Source organism: Notechis scutatus, chromosome 5 (genome assembly GCF_049901735.1).
Source record: "Notechis scutatus isolate UNSWTSFEM ecotype Mainland chromosome 5, rNotScu1.2, whole genome shotgun sequence".
Classification (NCBI taxonomy): Eukaryota; Metazoa; Chordata; class Lepidosauria; order Squamata; family Elapidae; genus Notechis; species Notechis scutatus.
The window spans coordinates 50,495,553-50,523,362 of NC_142013.1; the positions used below are offsets into that span (position 1 = coordinate 50,495,553).

At 37.4% G+C, this 27,810-nt stretch overlaps 1 protein-coding gene across 1 annotated transcript; it reads left to right on the forward strand.

The window, feature by feature from the left end:
* BACH1 (BTB domain and CNC homolog 1) lies at window positions 1-27,697 on the forward strand. Its single transcript, XM_026664151.2, has 5 exons — window positions 1-232; window positions 14,782-15,079; window positions 20,487-21,854; window positions 22,640-22,846; window positions 24,907-27,697. The coding sequence occupies exons 2-5, from the start codon at window positions 14,840-14,842 to the stop codon at window positions 25,366-25,368; spliced, it is 2,277 nt and encodes a 758-aa protein (XP_026519936.1). The 5' UTR covers window positions 1-232; window positions 14,782-14,839; the 3' UTR covers window positions 25,369-27,697.
* The last annotated feature ends 113 nt before the right edge of the window (window positions 27,698-27,810 follow it).

Genomic DNA, 27,810 nt, shown 5'->3' on the forward strand with positions numbered 1-27,810 from the left:
AGGCACATGCGCGCATGCGGAGAACTTTAACGCCAGGGAAAGGAAGGGAGGAAGAGAGGAAAGAAAGAAAGGAAAGGGGGGGAGGTTTGAGAATAGTGATGTCAGCTGGCATCGGCGTCCAATCGGCTCAGAGAGGGTGGAGGAGGCTGTGATGTTGTCACCTGACTATAGTCGGTTGACCGAGAGCGTAGCGAAAGTACGGTGGAGCTGTCGGAGGAGGAAGAGTGTTGAGGTAGGAAACGCTCGCTTGGGAGTGCTCGGGCTGGGCCGGAGGGGGGGACGGACGCGGGGTTTTGGCGCGCGGGCAGAACAGACTCCCTGGGATGGCCGAGGGACGGAAGAGAAGGGGAGGGGAGGACCGGTAGAGCGCAGGCGCGCATGTTATCCGATCATAACACTGCCTGTCCGTCTTGCTCACCCCCCCACCCCCCGCCCCCTCTCGATTGGCTGGGGAAGGTTGACCGCGGTGCGGCCCGCTGAAGAACGGGGGAGCTTTTTAGCAGGAGGCAGGCGGCGGGGAAAGGCGGCTTTGAGCCGAGGGGATGGTGGCGTCCGGGGTTTTGTGCGCTTGTGGGCTTTCGGGTGTCTGCTGGGAGCAATGACAGTTGTGAACTGTAGGACAGCGCATTATTTAAAAATAAAAAAAAGCCCTGAGTGGCAGGATTGAGTTACCTCACGTAAATTAACTTTGTTACTGTGGGGGATCTATCCATGGGGTATAGCCGTTTTGAGTCCCCTTAACATAACCGCCACAGGGATTCACAGGGAGCCCTTTCGGCTGTAAAAGAAGCGGAATGCGGTCACTATTTTGTGGGTAGTCTATATTAATTACACAAAGAGGGAGTAATTTAAGTCTTGCTGTTTTCCTAAAGTTTGAAAAGAAACAAATGAAATACCGTCATACGAAACGAGCACTGTGTAATGGGACTGGAACTTGGAGATTTTTCTGAGAACTAATTCAAGAACCTGGATGCCAATTTAATTAAACTATTAAGAAAGTAGCAAAATGTATCTGTAGTGGGAGAAAATCTGTTTGGTCTAGCTGAAATGTGATTGTTTAAAATAATCTGATGCTGTATGATATGGAGATATGAACAGTTGATTTATAATTAAAGTGAGGACTGTCAGAGATTATATGATCACTTACAAAGCTTCATGTGCTTTGTAAAAAACTTAGCAGATTGATAGAAAATTTGTCAAGATAAACAAAAGTAGGGTTTCTTTGCATTTTTCCACCTTTCCATATTACATTTAGCAATTTCAAAAAAGGAATTAATTCTCACAAACCATATTTTGAATAATGTTCCCTATCTTTTATTATTACTGAAAGAAATATAAATACCATCTTGCTTATCTTGGCAATATGTAAGGAATACTTTATTGTTTAGTTTACAAAAGAATCCTAAGATAGCAAGAGTTTTCTTGAATTGTTACTTGATAAATGTGAAAAGAGTGATAATTCAAGATTTCATCTTGGATTAGCATGTCAGCTTGGCTTGATTCTTGAGTGATTGATAGTGGAGGGCCAATAGCTTCTAACCTCTAACAAGTAGTTGATTGTATATAGCAAACAAAGACCTGGCCAGCAAAATTCATTTGTTTGTTAAATTTATTTGCTGCCTATCGCACAGTGGGACTATAGATATATTATAATTCCATTCTAGTCAGATGCCCAGTATTCCAGTTTTTAATGAGTGCATCTAAAGGTGAGTGCTGCAGACATAGTCTGTTGATAATACCACCTGCCTCATTATTAAACCAACTCCCATCTCAAACTGGGCAGCATAATTCGAAAGCAAATAATGTTTTTTGAATAATTCAACATAAAAAATAGTAATCTTTTGTGAATTGCCCAGCATTTTATGGACTTCATGACATTTGTCAGTCTCTTCTATTTAGTATTCTATCAGTATATATTGCCTATCTCATAATTGCACATTTGGATGATGCAGGTAGTATTATAACCAAACAAAAATACAATGGAATAAAACAATGGCAGACAAGGACAAACCCAGGTCCGGTCATAAAAGCACAAAATACAAATCATAGGGTACGCATAGTACTTTATTTTCTTCATTGGCTGCACAGAAATAATCAGTATACGTAGGATTTTTTTTGTACGTTTTATCATATTATCTGTAGGCTTTGTATTTACTAAGATTTTCAAAACTATAACAAGAGGACCAATTAAGATAGTTTACCCAGAAGGCTGTTGGATTTGAATGGCTCTGTGCTGATTCTTGGGGATTTACTTGTCACTTATGTTTACCTCTAAAATGGAGAAGTGCCCCAGGTGATTAACAATAATTCATGAGTGCTTTCTTCTACTTGATCTGACCAATTTGACTGGTGACTGTAAAGTACATGGCCTGACAGTGAACTAAATAAAAAATAGGGTCCTTCTACAATTATTTTTTGACATTGCTGTTTTCCATTCTAACACAGCAGTCATTCAGAGTAGTTAACGTTCTATTATACACTGCTCAAAAAAATAAGGGGAACAGGTAAACAACACAATGTAACTCCAAGTCAATCACACTTCTGTGAAATCCAACTGTCCACTTAGGTAGCAACACTGATTGGCAATCAATTTCACATGTTGTGCAAATGGAATAGACAACAGGTGGAAAGCATAGGCAGTTAGCAAGACATCCCCAATAAAGGAGTGGTTCTGCAGGTGGTGACCATAGAGCACTTCTCAGTTCCTATGCTTTCTGGCTGGTCACTTTTGAATGTTGGTGGTGCTTTCACTCTAGTGGTAGCATGAGACGGAGTCTACAACCCACACAAGTGGCTCAGGTAGTGCAGCTCATCCAGGATGGCACATCAATGTGAGCTGTGGCAAGAAGGTTTGCTGTGTCCGTCAGCGTGGTGCCCAGAGCATGGAGGCGCTACCAGGAGACAGGCCAGTACATCAGGAGATGTGGAGGAGGCCTTAGGAGGGCAACAACCCAGCATTAGGACCACTACCTCCGCCTTTGTGCATGGAGGGACAGGAGGAGCACTGCCAGAGCCCTGCAAAATGACCTCCAGAGGGCCACAAATGTCCATGTGGCTGCTCAAACGGTCAGAAACAGACTCCATGAGGGTGGTATGAGGGCCCGACGTCCACAGGTGGGGGTTGTGCTTACAGCCCAAAACTGTGCAGGACGTTTGGCATTTTCCAGAGAACACCAAGATTGGCAAATTCACCACTGGCACCCTGTGCTCTTCACAGATGAAAGCAGGTTCACACTAAGCACGTTAAAGATGTGACAGGGTCTGGAGATGCCGTGGAGAACATTCTGCTGCCTGCAACATCCTCCAGCATGACCGGTTTGGCAGTGGGACAGTAATGGTGTGGCATTTCTTTAGGGGGCCGCACAGCCCTCCATGTGCTCACCAGAGGTAGCCTGACTGCCATTAGGTACCGAGATGAGATCCTCAGACCCCTTGTGAGACCATATGCTGGTGTCGTTGGCCCTGGGTTTCTCCTAATGCAAGACAATGCTAGACCTCATGTGGCTGGAGTGTATCAGCAGTTCCTGCAAGACGAAGGCATTGATGCTATGGATTGGCCCGCCTGTTCCCCAGACCTGAATCAAATTGAGCACATCTGGGACATCATGTCTCGCTCCATCCACCAACACCACGTTGCACCACAGACTGTCCAGGAGTTGGGGGATGCTTTAGTCCAGGTATGGGAGGAGATCCCTCAGGAGACCATCTGCCACTTCATCAGGAGCATGCCCAGGTGTTGTGGGGAGGTCATACAGGCATGTGGAGGCCACACACACTACTGAGCCTCATTTTGACTTGTTTTAAGGACATTACATCAAAGTTGGATCAACCTGTAGTGTTGTTTTCCACTTTAATTTTGAGTGTAACTCCAAATCCAGACCTTCATGGGTTGTTAAATTTGATTTCCATTGATAATTTTTGTGTGATTTTGTTGTCAGCACATTCAACTATGTAATGAACAAAGTATTTAATAAGAATATTTCATTCATTCAGATGTAGGATGTCTTATTTTTGTGTTCCCTTTATTTTTTTGAGCAGTGTATTTTATCTTAGAAGAAGAAAATGCAAACTATTATAATGATCACATTTTACACCACTTTGTAATAAAATAATTTGTGTCCATGCTATAGGGCAGTGATGGCAAATCTTTTGAGCCCCGAGAGCCCAAAGCGTGCTTGTGCATACCCAAAATGCAAGGCCTCCACAGGCGCCATGCCCCCATGCATGCACCTCATCCCCCATGCATGCACGGCAGAGACCTGAAGGCCAGCTGGCTGGCAGGAGGCGCGTATGCATACACAGTGGAGCTGATCAGCGGCACATGTGCCATAGGTTTGCCACCATAGCTATATGGAATACCTCAGCTGATGAACAAAAAGGATGTGATTTTAGGCTTTTCTTGTCTGATACTTTACAGGAATATGCCCTTAAGGTTCTTAGAGACCTTTCTTTTTTTTTTTTTTTTTTTGACCATTGCTCTCCTTTAGTTTTAAAAGTCTGTGGGTGGACTGGCTGAGTAAATAGGAATAGGGGTGAGTTCCTCATTGCAATAATTCCTTTCTGTTTCAAAAAAGAGCTAGTAAAATATTTGATTTTTTAAAACTCCTGACCCCATTCCTTGCCCCCAATTTATAGCAGTCTCCACAAGTCTATATTTGAGAAAACACGCTACAGGGTATGGTAACATCTAAGTTTATGTTGAAATCTGACAGGCAGAATTTAATCCTATTGGTTATGTTGGATATCTCAACAGCCTTCAGGACCATAAACTATATTATTCTAAACTGTCTGGTTGAGAGAAAATTTATGACACTAATATATAGGGAGCCACCTTATTAGAGAATTAATTTCAAAATTGATTCCAAAAAATCTGTTTCAGTACAAAATTGTGTTTCAGTGAATTCCACATTTTATGCATATGTGCTAATAGATGGAACATGTGCTAATAGATGGAAGTAGTTACTTGGAATTTAATGGTCTAATAATATCTGTTCCTATATTTATTTTCTATTGGCTCCCAATTCTGTCTTACCATCTTGAAATTCACTTCTTGAAATTCAGAATTAATCAGAATTAATGGTGAGGGATTGTATGGAGAAATATAAACTGAAACCTAATAATGATAAGAAAAGGGGATCTGGTCAACACTGTGGAATAGATTTTCAATTTGAATGAGGTTATTATATTCCTGCAGGAAAAGCAGGTTCACAAAGAGAATGTACTGTACCTCAGGATATAGTTTGAACCTAGATATATGTAAATTTTGGAACTGCAATTTCCCCCCCTAACATCTAATATAACGAACTGTATTTCTATATTTCAATGGGATTTCACTGAATGCATACATACAGAATTGTAGGTAAAACTATAAAGGTGCATATACATGTGTTTGAAGGTAGATTGCAATTTCTTTTTAGAACTCGATTAGAACTGAATGTTTTAAACAGATACTTTGACCATGTACTTGGCATTTTGCATAAACAGAGCACTTCCTGGATATTTTTAGGATTCTTTACTAGTTTCTAAAAGGTTTTAGGTGCTTTAAGGGTTGTACTTAATTTAATAAGTCAACTCTAAAGCAGCTACCATTTTTTTCAGGTTTATGTGAATATCTGAAAAAAGTTGAATTGTCTTAATGAATAGCAGGGATGTGCTGTGTTTGCACAAGATCGGAAGCAATTCATTTTCCAAGTATGCCCTATTTGTGATTACTAATAATTCAAGCTATAAAGTATTCACAATAAAATCAGATAAGAAAAGCTTCATTAGTTATCTCTTTAAAAGCAAAACAATTACAAATTATCAGGTTAATGATCATGTCAGTGTAGTGATGAATTTTTACAAGTTCTGGAACTGTTGTTGACAGGACTTGTAAGATCTTAACTAGCATTTAGTAAAAATGGTATTTTTACTAAATATCATTATATCTACTTAATACAAAAATAAATGACCTATTTAATAACTGATGTTGCTCACTTCCTAATGAATTTCATATTATTTTAATGCTCTGGATTATTCTTATGCAGAATGTAGAATCAAAAGTATAGAATGTACTTCAGAGGACATCTAGTCCAACATCTTGTTCGATCAGATTTGCTACTATGTATCAGATCAGACTATCAGGCCTGTATTTCAATACAGGTAGTCCTCGACTTATGACCACAATTGAGCCCAGGATTTATGTGGCTAAGTGAAAAGTTTGTTAAGTGACTTTTGCCCCATTTTACGACTTTTCTTGCCACATTAGTTAAGTGAATCATTGCAATTATTAAGTTAGTAACACAATTGTTAAATGAATCTGGCATCCCCATTGACTTTGCTTGTCAGAAGTTCGCAAAAGGGGATCCAGGGACACTGCAACTGTCATAGATATCAACCAGTTGCCAAGCGTCTGAATTTTGATCGTGACCCGGGGGATGCTGCAACGGTCATAAGTGTGAAAAACGGTCATAAGTCACTTTTTTCAGTGCCATTGTAACTTCGAACAAACTTGTAAATCAAGGACTACCTGTACTGCCACTAAAGGAGAGTACATCGCTTTATGCAGCAACCTATTTCATTAGTTGACAGATCTTGCCTTCAGAAAATTATTCCTAATATCTGATCTGAATCTAGTTCCCTATAGATTAAATTAATTGATTTTGGTCCTCTCCTCTAGGGTCTCAGGGAAGAAGTCTGCTTCTTCCTCTGTATAACAGCTTTCTAGATATATGAAACCTACTATCATGGCTCTCTCAGTAATTTCTTCTGGAGGCTAAACACCTCCTTCGATAGTTCTTCATAGATTGCCTTTAGTCTCCTCTGTTTCAGTACCGAAGAAATTACTCCAATTTGTTTAGAACAAACTTTGGTTCTCAGAACAGGACATGGTATTCCAAATGGTGCCCAATAAAATCAGACTATAATAGGGCAATTAATTCCTATGATCTGAACTCTTTTTGTTTTAGTCAATTGCATCCTTAAATAGTGTCCTTTAATGCATCCTTTAATGTATCCTTTTTAGCATCTGCATCACACAGTAGGTTCATACTCAACGCTTTACAATATCCACATCCTTTTCATAAATATGACTGCCAAGCTAGAGCTGTCTCCTTTTACACTCATTCCTGTCATTTTTTTTCTACAGATCCAAAATGTTACTTTTACTCCTATTAACTTCCACTATTTTAGCCCACTATTAAAGCCCATCTAGATCTTTTTCAATCTTTTAAAATGTTCGCTACTGTTCGTAGTTTTGTATCATCTGGTACCCCTTCAACCCATTTATTCAACCCATGAATAAAAATATGAAACAACTTAGGGCCCTGGAAAGAGCCTTTTGCAGGCCACTTTATATTAATGTTGAATCTACATCTTAAATGATGTAAAATCATTTAAGATATATATCTGGGTGTGGCCATTCACTCAAATATGATTCCACATAATCATGTAGCTTATGTTTACTACTTTATTAATGGGAGCACTTTGCTTTGCTGAGGTCAACATACAATGCTTTGGAAGGCGGTGATTCATGAAGCTTGTAACTTTGTAAGATAGGATTAATCTGATATGTAAGCACCAAACCCATGTTGCTTATTAATTGATACATCCTTATCCAACAGTTCACTTATATATTGTTTAATAATCTTGAAGATCTTGCCCACTATTGATGATAAATAGTCAAATTTGTAATTTCCCCAGTTATCCTCCTTCCTGTTGGGACAATGCTTATTCTTCTCTACTATATTATGGGATCTTACCCGTTTTGTAGGAGTTGTCAAAAATTGCATTTATTCTTTAATCAACTCTGTTTGTTCACCTCCTCTCTTAGGATAGTTGAATTTGTTTAAATTAAATGCTTTTTTCTGTTCTAAGCTACAATTCTCTCTTTCTATCAGTGGCCTAGTAACAGCCAGGTAGATCTTTATTTATTTTTTGAGAAAAGACAAATGTAAAATAGGGAGTTACTGTAAGATATTCTATCTTTTTGCCATTACTCATTATTTACTCCTTTCTATTCATAATAGACCTTAAAACTGCTTCATCTTTCTTTGTCTTCTGACATATCCAATAAAGACTTTCATTGCTTTGGGCATTTGTTACAAGCCTCAGCTTTATTTTATGCTTTAGCCTTTCTGACATAATTGTTAAAGTTTCTGATAATTACCCTGTCTTTGTTTGCAGTATGTTGTTTTCATTTCCTATAGATAATCCTTTTTCTTTCCTACATTTACAACTATAATCCTAAACATAAGGCTGTTTTTTTTAGACTGGTACAAAAAACCCCTACTCATTTATGATTCTAGCTTATAAATAAATGATGTCTTCCTATGTAATGATTTTAGGTGTAGATTTCCCATGCATTAGTAGTTAATTTAATTATCGCACCATTTTCCCTTGAATTGAACACATCTGATCTCTTAAATATGTAGTCATATCTAGCGAGAAATCAAATATTTTAAATCCATTAGTATATTCTAGATTTTGTAGATTGCAGTTATGCAGTGACTGCCTTCCAGTAACAGAAGGAATTTATTAAAAATATGTTTATAACATTTTATGTATAAGGAAAAAATATGCAAAATGTTTTTGATTTCAAATGAGTTGTCATATTAACTAACTGCATTTAAATTGTAAGGTGGTATAGTAGCCAAGTCTGTTTTTCTTTTTATAAAATGCTGTTTCATGCCGTGTCAGCATAACATAATGAATCAGCAACTCTTAACTACTGCTAGCACTCAACTGGAACATATCTATTTGTCCATAAAAGGGAAGGTGGTTGGAGGTGGGGTTAGCTATTCAACAGTCAATTAAGGCTAATGCTTGTTGTTTATCTGAATTTATAAAATGAGCATTTTTTTCTCATTATGAAATTAATATGCTATGTCTAGCTGGGAAGATAAGTTGTATCACAAAGAAAATATTTTTAACTTAGACTTTAAAAAGCTGCTGAAATAAGTACTTTTTTCTATTAATTTTGCAACTGTTAAGTAAGATTTCATGACCATCAATATATCCAGGTCTTGGGAGAATTACAGAACATTAACAGGGATTGGGTTAGCCTCACTTTGGGGGAGAATGTTCCACTGCCATGACCGAGAAGGCCTGTTTCATGGAGCCCACCAAATGTAAATCCTTAGCCAATGCAATCTGCAGCATACCTTTCTGTCAGATCTAATGGAATGAGCAACTGTAATTGGGCAGAGGCAGGCTTCAGACAACTTTGTTCCATGCTAGGAAGGGTTTTAAAGATTAAAACCAGCACTTTGAACAGGAACCAGAAGCAAACTGGGAGCCAGTGCATCTTACACAGCAGAGGTATGGCATGTGCAGTTTTGGAGGTACATACAACTGTCCTAAAGCTGCATTTTGCACTTGTTGAAGCTTCCAGATGCTCCTAAAGGATAGACCCATGTGCGTTACAGTAGTCCTATCTGGAGATGATTATGGCATAAGTGATTGTGAATAGAACTCAAATTAGGAATGGGTGCAAGTGGCACGCAAAGGAAGTTGTAAAAAGCCTTCCTAACCATAAGTACCAGGTGCTCTTTGAGCAAGAGTTGTGAGTTAACCTCCAGAAGCCCCAGACTGTGCATTGGATCTGTCTGGGCAGTGCAACCCATCCAACACCACAGATGACATAATCCTAAAACCATCAGACCACAAAACTCAAAGCCATTCAGTTTTGTGGGGTTCAACTGAAGTCTTGTTCCTCGTCCAGATTCTCACAGCTCCAGTCACTGCGGCAAGACATTCACAGAATTGCTTAATTTGCCATATAATTGGTTATCAGTGTATTGATATCTCGCCCCAACTCACCCAGCAGTCTCATGTAATATTAAATAGGGGAGAACACCAAATCCTGCAGCACTGCACACAAGGTCTGAGGGTGGAATATCTCCTTCCCAATCACCACCAATTGCAGTCAACTTCAGGGAAGGATAAATAAGCACAGCAAGTGCCTCCCACCGCCAGTATTCCGAGCCAATTCAGAGGGATACCATTGCTTGATGTTATCAAAAGCCAAGAGGTCAAGTAGGGCAAACTCATCCTACTCTTATCAGGGGTCATCCAAAATTTATCTTGTGTTTGGACTTAAGAATAACCTCAATAATGATAACTCTAAGATTTCATATTTTTCTGGATCCTTCTTAGCCTTCTCTTTCAATTTTTATTTCCTGTAACTTAGTAGAAGCAGTATAAAAATACAAAATACAGAATCAAATCACTTGAGAATATGAGATATTTAGCAAAGCATTCAAGATTGTTCCTCTTTTGCATCTAAGAGACTATGAATATTCAGCTTAAAGCAGGATGTAGGGCAGGTTCTAGATTTTGTACATTACAGTTACCTTTAATAATGGTGGCAATGAATGTTAGGATTTGGAGTACAGTGTCATATGGAGGAATGTAAGGTCCATCTGAGGATAAGTATGAAAGGTGAAATGCTCCAAATTGTGGTTTCATTGCAATAGAACAAAATTCAAATCATTAAATTTGTTTTGTTTTATCAGAACAAACCTCAAAATGCTTCAGAGATTCTACACAGTGAAATTCTGATCTAACTTGTTTTTAATCTTAGCATTATGGTTATAAATCATGTTGCTGATACCAGCTAGTGATATTTCAGAAATTGACAACTGGTCAGTAAACAAGAAAAACACACTCAGTCACATAAATCCTAGGCAACACTGAAGAATAGAGAACTCTAGTCTCAGACATGGAACCTAGTTGAATTTATTTATATTTTTGTATCACTGAATGAGACAGGACACAGTGGTTTACACTATATTATATTCTCATTCTTCATTTGTTCAGATGTTTAAAAACCAAGCCTGTGTTCAGATGACTATCATCTCTCAAATGATTTTTATTTCCATTTCGATGGTATAGGATTCTTTTGATGTTTACAAAAGACTTGCTATGCTGGCTGGGAAAAGAAATCAATGAATGAATACCGTGTTTCTCACATAATAAGGCCGGGCCTTATTTTTTTTTGACCCCCGAAAAACCGGCTAGGCCGTCTTTTCGGGGTGACTTAATTCCTCCCCCCCGTTGCATCCTCGGGTGGGCGGGCGGCGACAGCTTGGATGTTCGGGAGACCTTCCATCACCGTTGCTTTCCCTTCTCCCTTGCTGCCATAGCGTTACAGCAACGCCGCGGCATTTGGCGCAGCCACGTGCAGCCAGTCAGGGCTCCTCCCTGCAACCGGAGCCCTGAGGAGACACTTGGCTTCAGGCGCTCCTATCGCCGCCTTCCCTTTGCCTTTGAAGGTAAAGCGAATTATTTTAAAAACCTCCGCTCATCCTATCAGGGCCGCGCCGGAGCCGTGCGAGCTGGGCAGAGCCGGGAAAGCAAGCCGCAGGTGTTTCCTGGTTCTGCCCAGCCCATACAGCTCTGCCGCGGCCCTGGCGGGATGAGCGGAGGTTTTTTAAAATAATTCACTTTACCTTTGAAGGCAAAGGGAAGGCGGCGACAGGAGCGCCTGAAGCCAAGTATACCAACAACAAAAGGCAAATCCTCAAGGTGGGCAGGAGGGAGGTGGCTACGTGCCCCCCAGGCTGCTTCAATGCAAGGTCCTGACTTGCAGCATCCTGCCGTTGCCGCCGCGTCCTTTTCGCCACCGCCTCCCTCTCCGACTGCGAAACTCGTGTGCTTTGCCAAACGCTCCGAGCGAGGTGAGCTCTTTCATACATAGAGAGAGAGGGAAAGACGCCGGCTTGCTCCGAGAGGCTGGCTCTTTTCTCTAGCCGAGGCTGACAGGAAGTGCCTCCAGGGCCGTGGCAGAGCCGTGCAGGCTGGGCAGAGCCGGGAAAGCAAGCCGCGGGTGTTTCCTGGTTCTGCCCAGCCCGCACGGCTCTGCCACGGCCCTGGCGGGATGAGCGGAGGGCCCGGCGGGGAGGCACACGTTGCCTTGGTGACATTTCGGGTGCCTCCGCCGCCTCCTCGCCCATCGCAGGTGGTGGCGGCGGCAAGCTGAGGGAAAAAGAAGACAGCGCAGCCACCTTGCTTGCTTTCGCACACTCCTGCCGGCGAAGGGAGGAGAGGCGAGGAAAGAGAAGGGAGTGCGGCAGCAGCAGCTGTCAAAGTATCGTCTCATAGCGGGGCAAGGCTGGCAAGCTGAGGTGGCCGCACCAGAGAGCGTCACTGCCGACCCCGTCGTGAGGATAAAGGAGCAGGATAGAGATTCAGTCAGATGTCAGCCTTGGCTAGAGAAAAGAGCCAGCCTCTCAGAGCACGCCGGCGTCTTTCCCTCTCTCTTTATGTATGAAAGAGCTCGCCTCGCTCGGAGCGTTTGGCGAAGCACACGAGTTTCGCAGTCGGAGAGGGAGGCGGCGGCGAAAAGGACACGGCGGCAACGGCAGGATGCTGCAAGTCAGGACCTTGCATTGAAGCAGCCCGGGGGGCACGTAGCCACCTCCCTCCTGCCCACCTTGAGGATTTGCCTTTTGTTGTTGGTATACTTGGCTTCAGGTGCTCCTGTCGCCGCCTTCCCTTTGCCTTCAAAGGTAAAGTGAATTATTTTAAAAACCTCCGCTCATCCCGCCAGGGCTGCGGCAGAGCCGTACGGGCTGGGCAGAACCAGGAAACACCCCGGCTTGCTTTCCCAGCTCTGCCCAGCTCGCACGGCTCTGGCGCGACCCTGATGGGATGAGCGGAGGTTTTAAAATAATTCACTTTACCTTCAAAGGCAAGGGAAGCGCCACAGGAGCGCCTGAAGCCAAGTGTCTCCTCAGGGCTCCGGTTGCAGGGAGGAGCCCTGACTGGCTGCACGTGGCTGCGCCAAACGCTGCGGCGTTGCTGTAACGCTACGGCAGCAAGGGAGAAGGGAAAGCAACGGTGATGGAAGGTCTCCCGATATGAAGTGCTCCACCAATGCAGGCAGCACCATATCCGGGCATGCAACAAAGTACTTCCTAACGGCAAGCCCCCCCCCCGCCATTCCCCCCACCATTTCGCATGTTTAATATGGGCCTTAATTTGGGGGGAGGGGCTTAATTTGATTTTATGCCAATAAATCATGCTGGGGCTTCCTATTGGTGGAGGCCGTATTGTTGGAGAAACACGGTAGCATGGATAGTGAAATAGCATGCAATCTGCTCTCACTGGGGGCCAGGTTATGAAAAACTTACCAACATGTACTGGCCAGTGTCCTTTCCATATGTACTGGGCCCAGGTAAACTAACACAAATTGTATTTTCAGATTTTTAAATGCATCCCTAAACTCAGCATCAACAAGAAGCAAGCAAATGCATACCCCCACATGCCAAATTTTTCATCAAACCAACCATTTCAAGTATAAAGTATTTGCAAATAGCCATACGGTATAATAATCACTAAGTCAAGAGCAAGAGAAGAAATAGGTTTTCTTTTTAAGCTTATTTGTTCATATATTTAAGAGAGGTCATTCTGCTGTGACCCCCCCCTTTTTGTTTTTCCCTTGACAAACCAGTTTGTAACAGTGTGTTGTAGTTTCACTTGCACAATTTGTTCTGCATCAGCAACGTTTATTTATCTAGGATGATGCGGAAGGAATAAGTGGTTCAACTTGCCTATAAATTGAAATATGTCTTTATAATTCATGTGATGAAAAGGCAAGTGCATTTTTTCTGTGTTCCATAACTATGTTTGAAAGAACAGGAAAGAAAATGATTGGGTAGGATTTTATATATCTTCATTAGAAAATAGAGCAAAAGTACTCTTCCTGTATCTGACATTTAGATAGCTTATTGACAATTTGTGCCTCTCTGATCTTCATTTAGATTTAAAGAATTCTATCAAATGGTACAATTCCTGAATAGGTTCTGCAGTTCTGTCTGGTAATATCTATTCATGATGAATAGATGGAAGAAAATACATTAAACTGTTGTTTCATTTAAGTTACAATGTATAAATGAGGTTCTGTCTTATAAATTGTTACAATGACAATTGGCCTGCCTGTTTCTATCAATTCTATCAATAATGATGCATCTACATTACACAGAATTATCATTTCCCACATAGCGTTAGCCATTTTGGCTAGAAAATTCTGCTCATGTAAAATTGTATTGAAGTAGATAAATAAATATGAAAGACTGTTTCACTTCTCAGTATATTCTCACCCAATATTACTCAGTTCTGCTAATTCTGGTTACCACTTTAAAATTGTGTATAAAGTACTGTATCTGTTTGTATCTAAGTGAGTGTAATCTGTAGGATGGCAATAAGTACAAGCACATGTTACCCTTATTGCTACACAACTAACTGCAGAGGGTGAAAACAGGAACAGCTGATAGTATTAGATAAGGTAGTTGGAAGACAAGTAGGATTGCAGATGAAGGCTTATGAAAATTGATCAGACTTTGGAGATGCTTTAAAAACAAGCCTGTGTTCAGATGGATTTAAAAATAGAAAACATGGCATACAGTTATGACATTGATTTTATTTTTTTTAAAAAAATGAATAGGTTAACATTATGAGGAAAGCACATCACATAATTAAATAGAAAATGTTGAAGCAGAATAATAAAAAGTACACTAAAATAAATAAAAGGACACAATTTGATTAGAAACAAACAGGCAGCAAGATTAAAACTGTTCCAACTTAAAAATGTTAATATTAGCAATTTCCTAGAATCCAAGGAAAGAAAAAATATTTTCTCTAATAGTGGTAATAATAAGAGTTTTCTCCAGGCTGAGGTGAAAATGATATGCTTTGACCTGGGTGATATTAAACTTTTGTCAAGTGACCTTCACCATCAATTTGTCACACACTTTGTCAACTTAAACATGTTTAACATTTTGTAAATTTTATTTATTTCAGATGTGAAGAAACGAAGCATGATTTCCTCTGAGATCTTAATCAACGTTTGTTATACAGAATGCCTTTAAGTGAAAGGAACAGTGTTGTTTTTGCGTATGAATCTTCAGTACACAGTACCAATATTCTCCTTAGTCTTGATGAACAGAGAAAGCAAGATCTTTTTTGTGATGTTACTATCTTAGTAGAAGACCAGAGATTTCGAGCCCATCGTTCACTGCTTGCAGCCTGCAGTGTCTATTTTCGTTCAAGAATTGTGGGTCAGTTAGAATCAGATCTTGTAATAATTTTACCTGAAGAAGTAAGTTCATTTGCTTGTACTTATATAATCTTACTTTGTACTACATTTAAAGTTACTCAGAATAATATGCATATTATTAGTAACTTAAAAGTCCACAAATTGTGCCTGAACTGCATAGGCAAATACTATTTCCAGCAAAACATGGTACATGTTCTTTTGAAGCTAGACACTGTTCCCATCCAACATAGAATTAAGGAAAATAATTAATATTAGTATTATTATTCATATGTAAATCCATATCCCACATGCCTAATCTCTCAGCAAACCAACCATTTCAGTATAAAGTCTTTGCAAATAGCCATACAGTATAATAATCACTGAATCAAGACCAAAATAAGAAATTTTCTTTATTTTTAAGGTTTTTACTTTGGATATTTAAGAGAGATCATTTTGCTTCCCCCGTTTTTTCCCTTGACAAACGTGTTTATAACATTGCATGGCAATTCCATTTATACAATTTGCTTTGCACCAAATGCCTGTTTTTTGATATTAAATAATATAAAAGTTTCTCAGGCAAATTCCACCACAGCTAAGCAAGCACCTGTGTTTTCCAAATCAGGTTTAAAATAGGAGGGAGATACAGTTGTTTCTCTTCCTCAAAACAATTTGTTTCCAATTTTAATTCCTTAACATTAGCTTTCTTTTACCAACCAGTTTGTTTTAGTTTTCTCTCTTAATTGAATAATTTGTAAACAAGAGAGTTTTAGGTGGAAGGGTGTACCACAAGTATACCTCAGGAATGAAGAGAAGGAAAAGAATTGAAACTACTCTTTGCCTTCCAGATAAACTTTTCTAAGCTTTTCTTGCCCTTCAATTTAAATCACAGGAGTTCACTGAAAAGGAAGTATTTACAACAAATACATTTCAAAATGGGAGGCATTAGCTGTTGCTTAATTTCAGAAGAAACATAGTACTATGAAAAATGGAAAACATGGATATATTTGGGAAAAGCAATTTGGTAGATGAAAATGGGGAAGCAACAGGAACACTAAAGATGCTGAAACTTAACTGGGTTTATTCAGAATTGAGTCCAGTGGTATAGACTTTTGAAGTGAAACAGTTCCAGTATTTTGTGGCCTGAAAAGAAACCATAAAGGATTACTAGTATTTAGCATACTGTGTGTATGCATGTGTGTATGAATGTATTTCTCTCTCTCTCTCCCCCTCCCTCCATCTCTTTCTCACAAACACACACACACATGTACGTTGTATACACAATTCTTAAAGTGTTGTAGATAAATCTATGAATTGCAGTTTTAAAAGATGATGTGTCATTGTAATAAATGACTAAGTGCTACAACATCACTAGCAATAAATATTTGTCTTATTAAAGCCTGTTTGGCAGCAACCTAAATAAAAAATAATTCTTTTCCCAACACAATTTTCAGAGTTTTCTTTAGTAAGATTTTTTTCCCTAATGCATGAGATAAAGATACAGGAATTCTAGCAACTGTTTTCAATTTTTAAAAAATGCCCATGTACATTAGAGCTGAGATTTATTTATTAAATTTCTATGCCACCAATCTTGCCAAGGAGCAACTCTAGGTAGCTTATAACCAAAAAAAAAGATAAAATATTAAAATAGTATTAATGTTAAAAATTTACAAAAGATCAGGAATGATGGGAAAGAAAGGAACAAGATATACATGGAGTGGAGGTAGACTATCTCAGTCCATTATCTCACCTCCATTACAACAGCCCCCATTGGAATCCCAGGCCAATTGGCAGAGCTGTGGTTTCGGAAGGCCAAATGGGTGGTGTGGATCTCACATGTGAAACGGGAGGGGGGGGCTAAGATATGATTTGGTTTCCAAAGCCTTCTAATTAAATATGGAAGGGAAATGAGCATTCAGTTGTTATGTAACTGTTCGATCTCTTACTTGTATGATATCAGCACCAGCAATGATATCAGCACTTTCATAAGATGATCAAATAATCGGGTGGTTTTAACTATTTTTAGGATTGCTGTTTGTCAAACATATAACCAATTCAAAGCATATTACTTTATTGCAGTGCATTTCCATGTATCTGACATGAAATGTGATAAATAAGGGTACAAAATATTATATAAATATTCAGGATACAATTTAGCTTGCTTTTTGATAAGTTATGGCCTATTTTTTAACTCATTACTAAACTGCAATTACTTACCAGTAGAAGGATGATAAACATGACACTGAATCTTTGAAAAAAAGAAATAATTCAAAGGTAAAGGCTTTGCTTTCAGAAGGCTCTATATCACACAAAGTTATAGGTTTTCAGTATTTAGAAAAGTAATAATTAAACTTATTTATTTTCTCTCAGCCAAATATTTGAAATGACTTTTTTTTTCTTAATAAGAAAATGGATGTGGACTATTGATGTTAATGCCTGAGTATTTCTGTTTCACTTATAATTTCTGTTAGAACTTTTTATGAAAGAAAAAAAAAATGTTTCAATATTTAATTGTATAGGCTCCGTGACAGCTCTTGGTAGATTTTAAAGGACTGGATTAAATAGCAAAACCTAATTTTGAACAAATATTTTGTATGGAGTTTCCCCCCGTACAAACTTAAAATAAACATTCTACTTTAGGCCAGGCTTTCTAGACCAGCGGTTGCCAACTGGTGGGCCACGGCCCACTGGTGGGCTGTGAAAAAATTGTGGTGGGCTGCAGAGAAATCTCACCCCCAGAGCACCCTCCCAAAGCAATTAATCCAGGCGGTGCAGGAACACAAGGCTGCGCCACCCACATGGCCCACGGGTACCCTCCCCGCCCACTCACTCCTTACCCGGCAAACTTGCCTGCTAAATTGCTATTTTTCCTTTTTCCGACCATCATCTGTTCTTCTGTGCTGGGAGATTTAAGTTAGCTAGGAAGCAGGAAATGGTTGGATTTCTTGCTTTCTAGCTAGTCTTTTAAGCTTTCTAGCTGTGCTTTTAAGCACAGCTGAACCTCCCTTAAGACTGAAGGTTCTATTATTCAGTGCAGACTCACGGCAAGCAAGTTTGAGAGACTGAGCTAGCCGATGGCAGATAGATAGATCACTGAATGATTCTGTGAGCAACTCAATCTGCCTGCCTGCTTTGCCTGATTTTGGCTAAAAGTTGCTCTTTTTTAATAAAAAAATAAATATTTACATACATGGTGAGTTGTGAGTGAATTTTGTGAGTTTGCTTGCTAGCAAATTTTATGAGTTTGCTTGCAAGCAAATTTTATGTGACAGACTGAGCTAGCCTATGGCAGTTAGATAGGTCACTGAATGATTCCATGAGCACCTCAATCTGCCTGCCTGCTTTGCCTGATTTTGGGTAAAAGTTGCTCTTTTTTAAAATAAAAATTCAATATTTACATACATGGTGTGTTGTGAGTTAATTTTCTGAGCTTGCTTGCTAGCAAATTTTATGTGACAGACTCAGCTAGCCAATGGCAGATAGATTTCTGAATAAATCTGTGATTCTGTGAGCAACTCAATCTGCCTACCTGCTTTGCCTGATTTTGGGTAAAAGTTGCTCTTTTTTTATAAAATTCAATATTTATATAAATATTTATAATATTTACATACAAGCCATGCCCATCCAGTCACATGACCACCAAGCCACACTCACAAATTAGGCCATGCCCACAGAACCAATTAGTGGTCCCTGGGATTTAAAATTAGGAGTTTGGTGGTTCCTGAGGTCCAAAAGGTTGGCGACCCTTGTTCTAGACTACATATAGTCCTCGCTTTACAACCATTCATTTAGTGACTGTTCAAAGTCACACCTGCACTGAAAAAGTGATTTACAGTTGGTCCTTGCACTTACTACCATTGCAGTCATGTGATCAAAATTTAGGCACTTGGCAACCAGCATGTATTCCCAACAGTTGCAGTGATCAGTCACAATCATGTGATTGCCATTTGCAACCTTCCCAGCTGGCTTCTGACAAGCAAATTCAGTGAGGGAAGCCAGACTTGCTTAACAACCATATGATTCACTTAACAATGGTGATTTGCTTAACAAGTGTGGCAAAAGAGATAATAAAATCAGGCATGACTCACTTAACAACTGTCTTGCTTAGCAACAGAAGTTCTGGTTCCAAATATGTTCATAAGTGGATGACTACCTGTGTTTAAAAGTTTTGGCTCAGAGTTTCCATTTTAATCTTGTTTTGCATATCCATGACTGGTATTTTGGAATTCATATATAATCCAAAATACATAGGCTCCAGTCACGGGTTTATTTTGGGTTTGGATTGTGCAATTTATATATTTGAAACATAGTTAATTTGTGTTCTGTATTTATAGAATCTTATCCAAATAAAAGTTTTCTCAGCTCTCCATATGTTGTGGAGGAACCTAGTGAGGAAGCAAGCTTGAAATGTCATTTGAATATTTATTCTACATTGGCTTTAGAAAGATGTTTGAATATTTATTTGGGCAAACAATTCTAAAGAGTCTTTTATATATATATGTACACATATATATAGGGAGGGAAGGAGGGAGAGAGAGAGAAAATACCGGCCATTTCTATAGTAGCAAACTAATCATTAAAACCCCAAATCAAAGTTTCCTTTTTTTCTATTTTTAGCGTAAAGTCCAAAAGTGGTTTCCAAGTAGAAACAAAACTAGATACATTCTTTTCTTTAATTAACACAATTACTTTTCTCATTTCTGCTACTCTATCAGTTTTTCCATCCATTCTTCCATGGTGAAAATTGATAAAACTTTCCATTTTTGAATATATATAATTCTCGCTACACTCAACAAGTATAATAAGAAAGTTCCACTTTTTTCAAGCTATTTGTCCAGTATTCCTAAAAGAAATACTTCTGCTTTCAATTTTATACATGTTTTAAAAACCTTCTGAATTAAAACCTAAATCTGTTCAGAATGTTTTTTGCTTTGTCACAAGTCCACAAAAGATGATTAAAAAGTACATTCTTTACAATTAAAGTATGTAACAAACATTTGAAATAGCTTTGCATATCTTTGACAGTTTCTCAGGAATTAGGTATTGATGTTTCATTTCATAAAAGTTTTAGATTATAATTCAGTGTTGTTTATACATTTTAGCTATGGAATCATTGTGTTTAGCTATGGAATCATTGTGTCTAATTGGCATAATCTATAAAAAATGTATAATTTGTTTTGTTGTAAGTTTTGGTCTCTGATTATTTCCTTGAATTTCTCCATACTAATATTGGCCAGAAATAAGCATAGGTCAGTTCTGCAATATGAAAGAGATTTTTTAGCTATACTTGAGCTTATACAAAACAGGCCAAGAAAGACCAAACCTATTCTTATTTCTGGACAAATTAATATTAATATATTGTATTACATTGTGTAAATAAGTCCCATCTTACTTTTTATATGTACAAATATTCTTACATACAATCTTTTATCATTTTCATAATTACGCATATGTCATCTCTTCAACTGAACAGGTTACACTGAAAGGATTTGAACCTTTACTTCAATTCGCTTATACTTCCAAGCTTATTTTAGATAAGGACAATGTGGCTGAAGTTTGCAAATGTGCTGAGTTCTTGGGAATACATGACATCGAAGAATCTTGTTTTCAGTTCCTTAAATTCAAGTTTCTGGATCATAAATCAGGACAGCAGGAATATCCAAAAATAAAATGCTGTAAACCAAGTTGTCAGAAACAGTGCAGTAAAATGGGAAGTGTTGATGCTAGAGATTTAGAAATTGATGAGGAGGATGAAATCATGCAAAATGAAGGTGCTAAAAACTCTCAGCTGAAGGCATACAGTACTGAACAAAATCCAGCCGTGTCCCTACTGCAAGACAGTTCTAATCAAATCCATGACCCTGTATCACAAAAGGATCAGTTTTTTAATGCAGAGTCCCTCTGCCCCAAATACAGGAAATTTAAAAAAGCTTTGGAGACTGATAAAATCCCTCTTTTAGAATCCAGTCCTGGGATTAATGAAATTCAGGTAACATCTGATACTACTATTCATCAGGCGGAACCAAATATTACTGGTGCTATACAAAAACCTCTTGAATGTACAGCTGTGCATTCAGATGCAAAATGTGAAGATACTCAGGTAGCAATGGAAGAAAATGGAAAAGAAGATTTCATGAATGAAATGGCCCTTCCGGTTAAGAATGATGAAAGTTTAGCAGAAAAGACAGATTCTCACTTTGTCCAACATAATTCTTCTGTGACTACTCATGGACTTTATTCTGCTTCTTTCTTAAATGCATATGATCAATACTGCAATTTAACTTTAAGTGGTATGCAAAGCAATACAGTGATTGAAAAAAATGCCATTGCCGAAAATTGCAAACCAATAAATGAAAACACTGCTGAGAACGCAACTCCAAAGTCTAATTTGTACGAGCAAGGAAATGTGAACAGTACATCACCTAGTCATCGAAGCAGTGTGGAGAGAGAGATAGCAGAACAGTTAGCAAAAGGATTTTGGAGCGATGTTTACCACACAGATGCAGCATATCAAATAAACTTGTCTCCTGCATTGCCAAAAGAATTTTCAGAACAAAGCTGTTCAGAAAAGAAAACTGAATGTCCTTGGTTAGGCATCAGAATCACTGACAGCCCAGAGAATGGCCCTCCAAGAACTTTTACAACGTTGAGCTCTGTCACTTGCCCTTTCATCAGTAATCTCAGTACTGAAGGTACCACTGAAGTTAACAGTGGAGACTGTACTCCAGAACAACCACCTGAGCAATGTCCTTACTCGTGCGTGATAAATTTGGAAGAGGATTCTGAAACGGATACAGAGGGCGACAGTGAATCCTTTTCTGCAAGAGAACAGGAATGCGAGGTGAGACTACACATGCTTTCTTTTTCTTTGTTAAGAATTGTGCTGTTGACGTGTATTCAAACTGAAAAAAAGATATCCCTAACATTGCTATGACTCAAACTACCCAATGGAATAAAATTTATGTTTTCAATATTTTTGCTGAGAATTCTTATACGTTATCATATCAATGTATATATATGTCAGTTTGAATATTAAAATATGCATTGGTTGTCTTACCAGAATCTTTCTACATAGCTACATATTCATCTTTCATATTACTCTTACATGATTTTTCAATTTCATATTCTTCATTCAATCATTCCTTTAAGAATATGAATACAGTCTACCCTCCCCATTTGTATATCTTTTATTTATAATTATAATCTGGAGCAACTGGTCTTGTGGTGGCTGTGTCCTAAGGACTTTGCAAAGGTTCGTATAAATAGAGGCAGGCACATTTTTTCACTAGCAACATTATTTCTTTCCAGTTTTGCCTTCCAAGGTCAGGGAGCAATTCAATGTGATCATTCTAGTAAGCAAGACTTAATTATTTATCTGTGGCCGGGAGATGGATTTTCACAAACTCGGAACATTTAAAAATGTATTAGTGGGCTAATTATCTGTAATAGAATTGATTTTTTTTAAAAGAAAAAACTTATTGTGTCATGGAATGTTTGTGGTATGACTTTGGAAAAATGTTTTGAGAGATGTACACTGAGTCTGATTGCAAAATAATATGGTTTCAGGGTTTCAGATTTGAATGCTACTAAGTTATGAAACTTTAATCAAATATCTATAACTTGCAGGTAAAGCTACCATTTAATCCACAGAAGATAATTTCACTTTCTAGAAATGACTTCCAGTCATTTCTGAAAATGCACAAATTGACTCCAGAAGAGCTAGATTGTATCCATGATATTAGAAGACGAAGTAAAAATAGAATTGCAGCACAGCGTTGTCGTAAACGAAAGCTAGACTGTATACAAAACCTTGAAACAGAAATAGAAAAATTGGTATGTATAGATAGTTTTGTTCAATTAAGATATGTTTGTTATATGTGTTGTATGTTCTGACATAGTTCTCTGAATGTGCCAGTTTGTTTATTTTCCTTGCATTTCTATTCACTGTATTCGTATTGTTTTTATATTGTGAACTATCCATAGTGGGCCTAGAATTAGTAGGCGCCAAAGTGAAATGAATAAATAAATACATTTAAAAATTCAAATAAATCCTTGATTCTATGTAATATTGACTGTATATATGGTTATCCTTAATTATGGTAATAAACATTTTGATTCTTCCTTGCCTTCCTTCCCCTCTCTCAAGCTATAGGAAAATATGGAATATATTTTGCTTACCTGGCGCTAGCTGAGTGTATATGCACTGATTTCATTTCCTGTCCCTGATTGAAATGAAATAGTTTACTTTGCTGCCAGTGTTTTTATTATTTTCACTTGCACAACATTTTTCAAAAAGTTTCTTGACTAGTAACTCATTTATTGACAGAAATCTGAAAAAACTATTGTTTCGAGACAGCAGTTTCTCTAATATGTAATCACTTGTTGATGAGGTAAATAAAGCCTGTCTTTCACTAATATTTTTTGAAGAAATTGCAAGATTTTCTGGGAAAACAGAATTTTCCCTACATAACTTTTATGTTCAGTTATGGACCTGATTCCATGGGGCTGACAGCAATGTAATAGCTGTTAAATAAAGAGGTGTGTTATATAACTTAAAGTAGTTAAAATAATCCCCATATCAAAGTTATATATTGACTGTTCAAAAAAGGAAGTAATTGTTAACATTTCGTGTGCTTTTATTGTTAATAAAAATCTTCATCACACTTTAGAATAATATATTAAATATTATATCAACAAGAAATAATGCCTTTGCTCCATATTATGATATTGGCTTATTGACAAAGACTTTCAATATAAAAACTCAGTAAGTAGCTTTTTAGTGATCATATTTCTATCAGAATATAGTTCATTTTTTATTTGATTGGTTGCTATGCATATGCTTTCTAGGACTGCTTCAGAAATTTTGATATAAGCCGGGATCCATGTAGTCCATTACTATTGATATGACTGGCAGCAGCTCCCTTGGGTGTTGTACATTTTTATACATAACAATGCTCAACATTGTTTAAGTACTAAGGACTGAATATTAATGTTTTAAAATTATTTAAATGTCTAAATTAGGGTGCCTAATTTAAGGATACAGAACGTTATTGAACTCTTTTATTTTTGTTTTTAAATTTTCTAATTTCATTATTCAAGGGCTGCAAGAGACGTAGTGATGTAGTGATATTATGTGAAAGAACATTCTAAATTTTGAGCCCTTCTCATTTGGAGGGTTTGCTTTTTTGATAGTAAATGTATACCTGTAATATTATTACGATTAGTTCGCCTTTCATTTTGAAGAAAAATCAGAAAGATTGTTCAACAATTATTCTGTTACTTGTCACCAAATATTGATGACCAACGAACTGTATGGTTTATACTGCCTAGTATTTACTTAAGGGTTCCTTTGCTGTGGTTTACTTGTGTTAATACTATATATCCCTATTGTGCGGTTAAGTGAGATTAATACTATGGTTGAAAAGGAATTGGTATGTACGGGTAGTCCTTGACTTAACAATAGTTCATTTAGTGCCGTTCAAAGTTACAGAAAGTGACTTATGACCATTTTTCATACTTACAACCTTTGCAGCCATCCACACAATCATGTGATCACCTTTTGCAACCCTTCTGATTTCAAGCAAAATCAATGGGGAAGCTAGATTGACTTAAGAACCATGTTACCAACTTATCAATTGCAGTGATTCATTTTACAACTATGACAAGAAAGGTCGTAAAACGGGACAAAATTCACTAAATAAATGTCTCACTTAACAACAGAAATGTTTGGTTCAATTGTGGTCATAAGTCTGGGACTACCCGTACTCCAAGCAGTGTTTATTATCACTGTTTTCAAATACAAAACAAACTATAAAATATAATTCTGTCTTTAGTGGAAACCCACCCATTCAGTATTTCAGTACTGAACTCAGAACTTCTTTGTTTTCTTGCAGCAAAGTGAAAAAGAGAACTTACTGAAGGAAAAAGATCACATTTTGTCCACGCTGGCTGAGACAAAACAGAATCTAACAGGACTTTGCCAGCAAGTATTCAAGGAGGCAGCACTGAGTCATGAGCAAATCCAGATTCTTGCAAAATACTCAGCCTCTGAATGTCCACTTTCATTTTTGGTTCCTGAGAGGGAACAAGCAGCACCTTCTGATATGTCATCTACAGTGCCATTGTGTGTTGAATTATCTGCTGGTCTTTCTGTTATATCATCTAATGATCAGCATTCTAATTATCAACATATGAAAGGAGGCTATGATGCAGGATATGATCAAGCACAAGAATTATGTCCAGTTCCTGTAAGAATATCAGAGAAAACACTGTGCTTGGAACAGTGTGTGCAGAGTGGAAGTGGTATCACAGATTTTTGTCAACAAATGACTGACAAATGCACTACAGATGAATAACCCTTTTTAAATTTCACCCTATCATGATTGAGGCCTGGTCGTCATGTAAGAAGATAGAACTGCAGCTGCATTAATTTTGCATTTCATATTCAACACCCTCAATCAAACCTAAATGTAATTATGGGCTTTTCTCTAAATGACATATAAAACTTAGGCAATATACTTAGTGTAAAAGAAAGAAATCCATACAGTTTTGTTACTTCAGATGTCCAATGCCATGGAAGGCAGTAACATTTGTTTCATCCACTACTTTACATTTATTGATAATTCCAATCTAGGTATTTTAAGAATTTGATAATAAAACAAAGCACTTCAAGAATCTAAATCTTTGATAATGTTAGGTCACTGCGCTAGAGGTGTATTTACTCTTGACAGCTTGCTGTCCTTCCATGATCTCCATATAAAAATATTTATAGTAGACTATGTTAATTTGTGCTTCCTACTTAAAGTTTGATGTGGTTTTCATAAGGATAAATGAAATGATCACATAATCTGGAAGGGTTTTAACTTTTATTTTTAATTGTGGGACCAAGTTGGGCATGTTGGGAAAATCCTCTTTTAAATAAATTACTTTTATGGGTAAAGCTAATTGTAGCTGTTCAAATTCAGTAGCTTACAGTTCAGTTATAAAGATAAGCCACTTTACAGCTTCAATAATTTTAACTACTAAAATAAGCAATTAGAACATTTTACTGTAGCCAGTACTGCATTATATTAATTACAGAAAGTCTGTATAAATTCTGTAATAGTATAGTGCTCTTAATAATAGAAGCTTTATCTACTGAACCTTAAATACTTTTTCTGGTTTACAAAATTTAAAAGCCAATGGAATTCTTTGTTTCCTACCTCAAAACATATAAGTTTTTGTAACTGTGTTTGGAACACAATTATCTTTCTGTGACAACTTTTTGCCTAGCATATTTACTATTTGAGAATCCTGCAATCTTCTCTGGTATGCTCAGATATTGATTAGTTTAGCAATCAATTTAGCCTCTAGAAAAGTAAGTTTGTATTTCTAACATAAAGTGTCAATCTACATAGTAAATTTTTGGCCAAATACACCATCCAAATAGTGCTATTAACAACCAGCATGTATTACAGAAAACTACACTACCTCATAGAGTGATTTCAAGATCATTCAAAGCTGCAGTGATGTTCACAAATATTTGTCACAAACTAGCATTAAGAATTACAACGCTTACAGACTTTTAACTTCATTGTGGAAGTTTCCTCTAAATATGCATGAATTCTTTTGCATGTATTCATTTCTCTTTTGATCATATAAGGAATGAGTCCTTTAAAGCCTTTAGCTGGCATTATAGGTGTTATGTGCATTTAATGAAACTCTTGCTCTTGAAGAGTACAAATGTGTTTCTTTTCTGGGAATCACATTTTGATTCTTTAGGTTCACCTCATTCTTTTTTTTTTTTTTTTTTGACAAATCAGTTAACAGTGCCAAATCTGTTGGGTATACAACATAAAAAACTGCTCCAGATAAGTATTTACGCCTATTTTGAAACAATTGATATAGTTGTTTCTAAAGATGTATCCGCTGTAAATTCTAAATTATATGTTTATATAACTGGGTTGGCTAATTTTGTGACTGAATTAATACAGTCTGATGGTTGGGGCTTCTGTCCCTCAGAAATTTATTGATAAGGTATATGAAAGAATGGATCACTGACTTGGAAAGCAATGAAAACAGCCTTTATTGCATCTTGATTAAAAAAACCTCAATGCTTGTGAATGAGACTCCCAGGTTTAATTCCCATTTTTACAGGAATTGTCAAGTAAGTCTAATTTCTACTGTCTAATTTTGGGGTGGGAGAATCTGAGGTAGCTTAACACCTAAATAGCTATCTCTAGGAGATTGTGTAAAGTTTTGCTTTGCATGTGGACATTGAAAAACTGAATCATCAACTTGAAATACATCAGTTACAATATACAGTATAAGAAACTCAGGTAAAATTTGAGAATTTAGTTCTGACTTTGAACAATATTTGCATCAGAGCATGTTAAATTAGTTTTAAATATTTTGGGCAGAATGTTAGAAATTCTAACCATAAAAGCATAAAGATTGTATAAAAACAACCCTTAATTCCAGTTGATTTTTTTTAACTTTTCATAGTCCAGTGTTTTTTAATGCAATAAAACTATCCTTTCTGATATCTTCATTTTTGTAAAAATTTGGCATTGTAAAATTGATGCATACCAACTGATTCATACTATTAAAACAGAACTCTGGAAATAACATTATTTATACATTTATATAATATATTAAAGAAACAAATATTGACTTTGAATAAAACTCTTTAAAAGGTTACTTTCATATTTTGCATTTATCATTTATTAAAGGACTAACGTGTCTATTATTGTGCTATTTGGGATTTTAAAGGTTGATTTGAAGTTAAATATTTAACTACACCACACATATAAATAGGT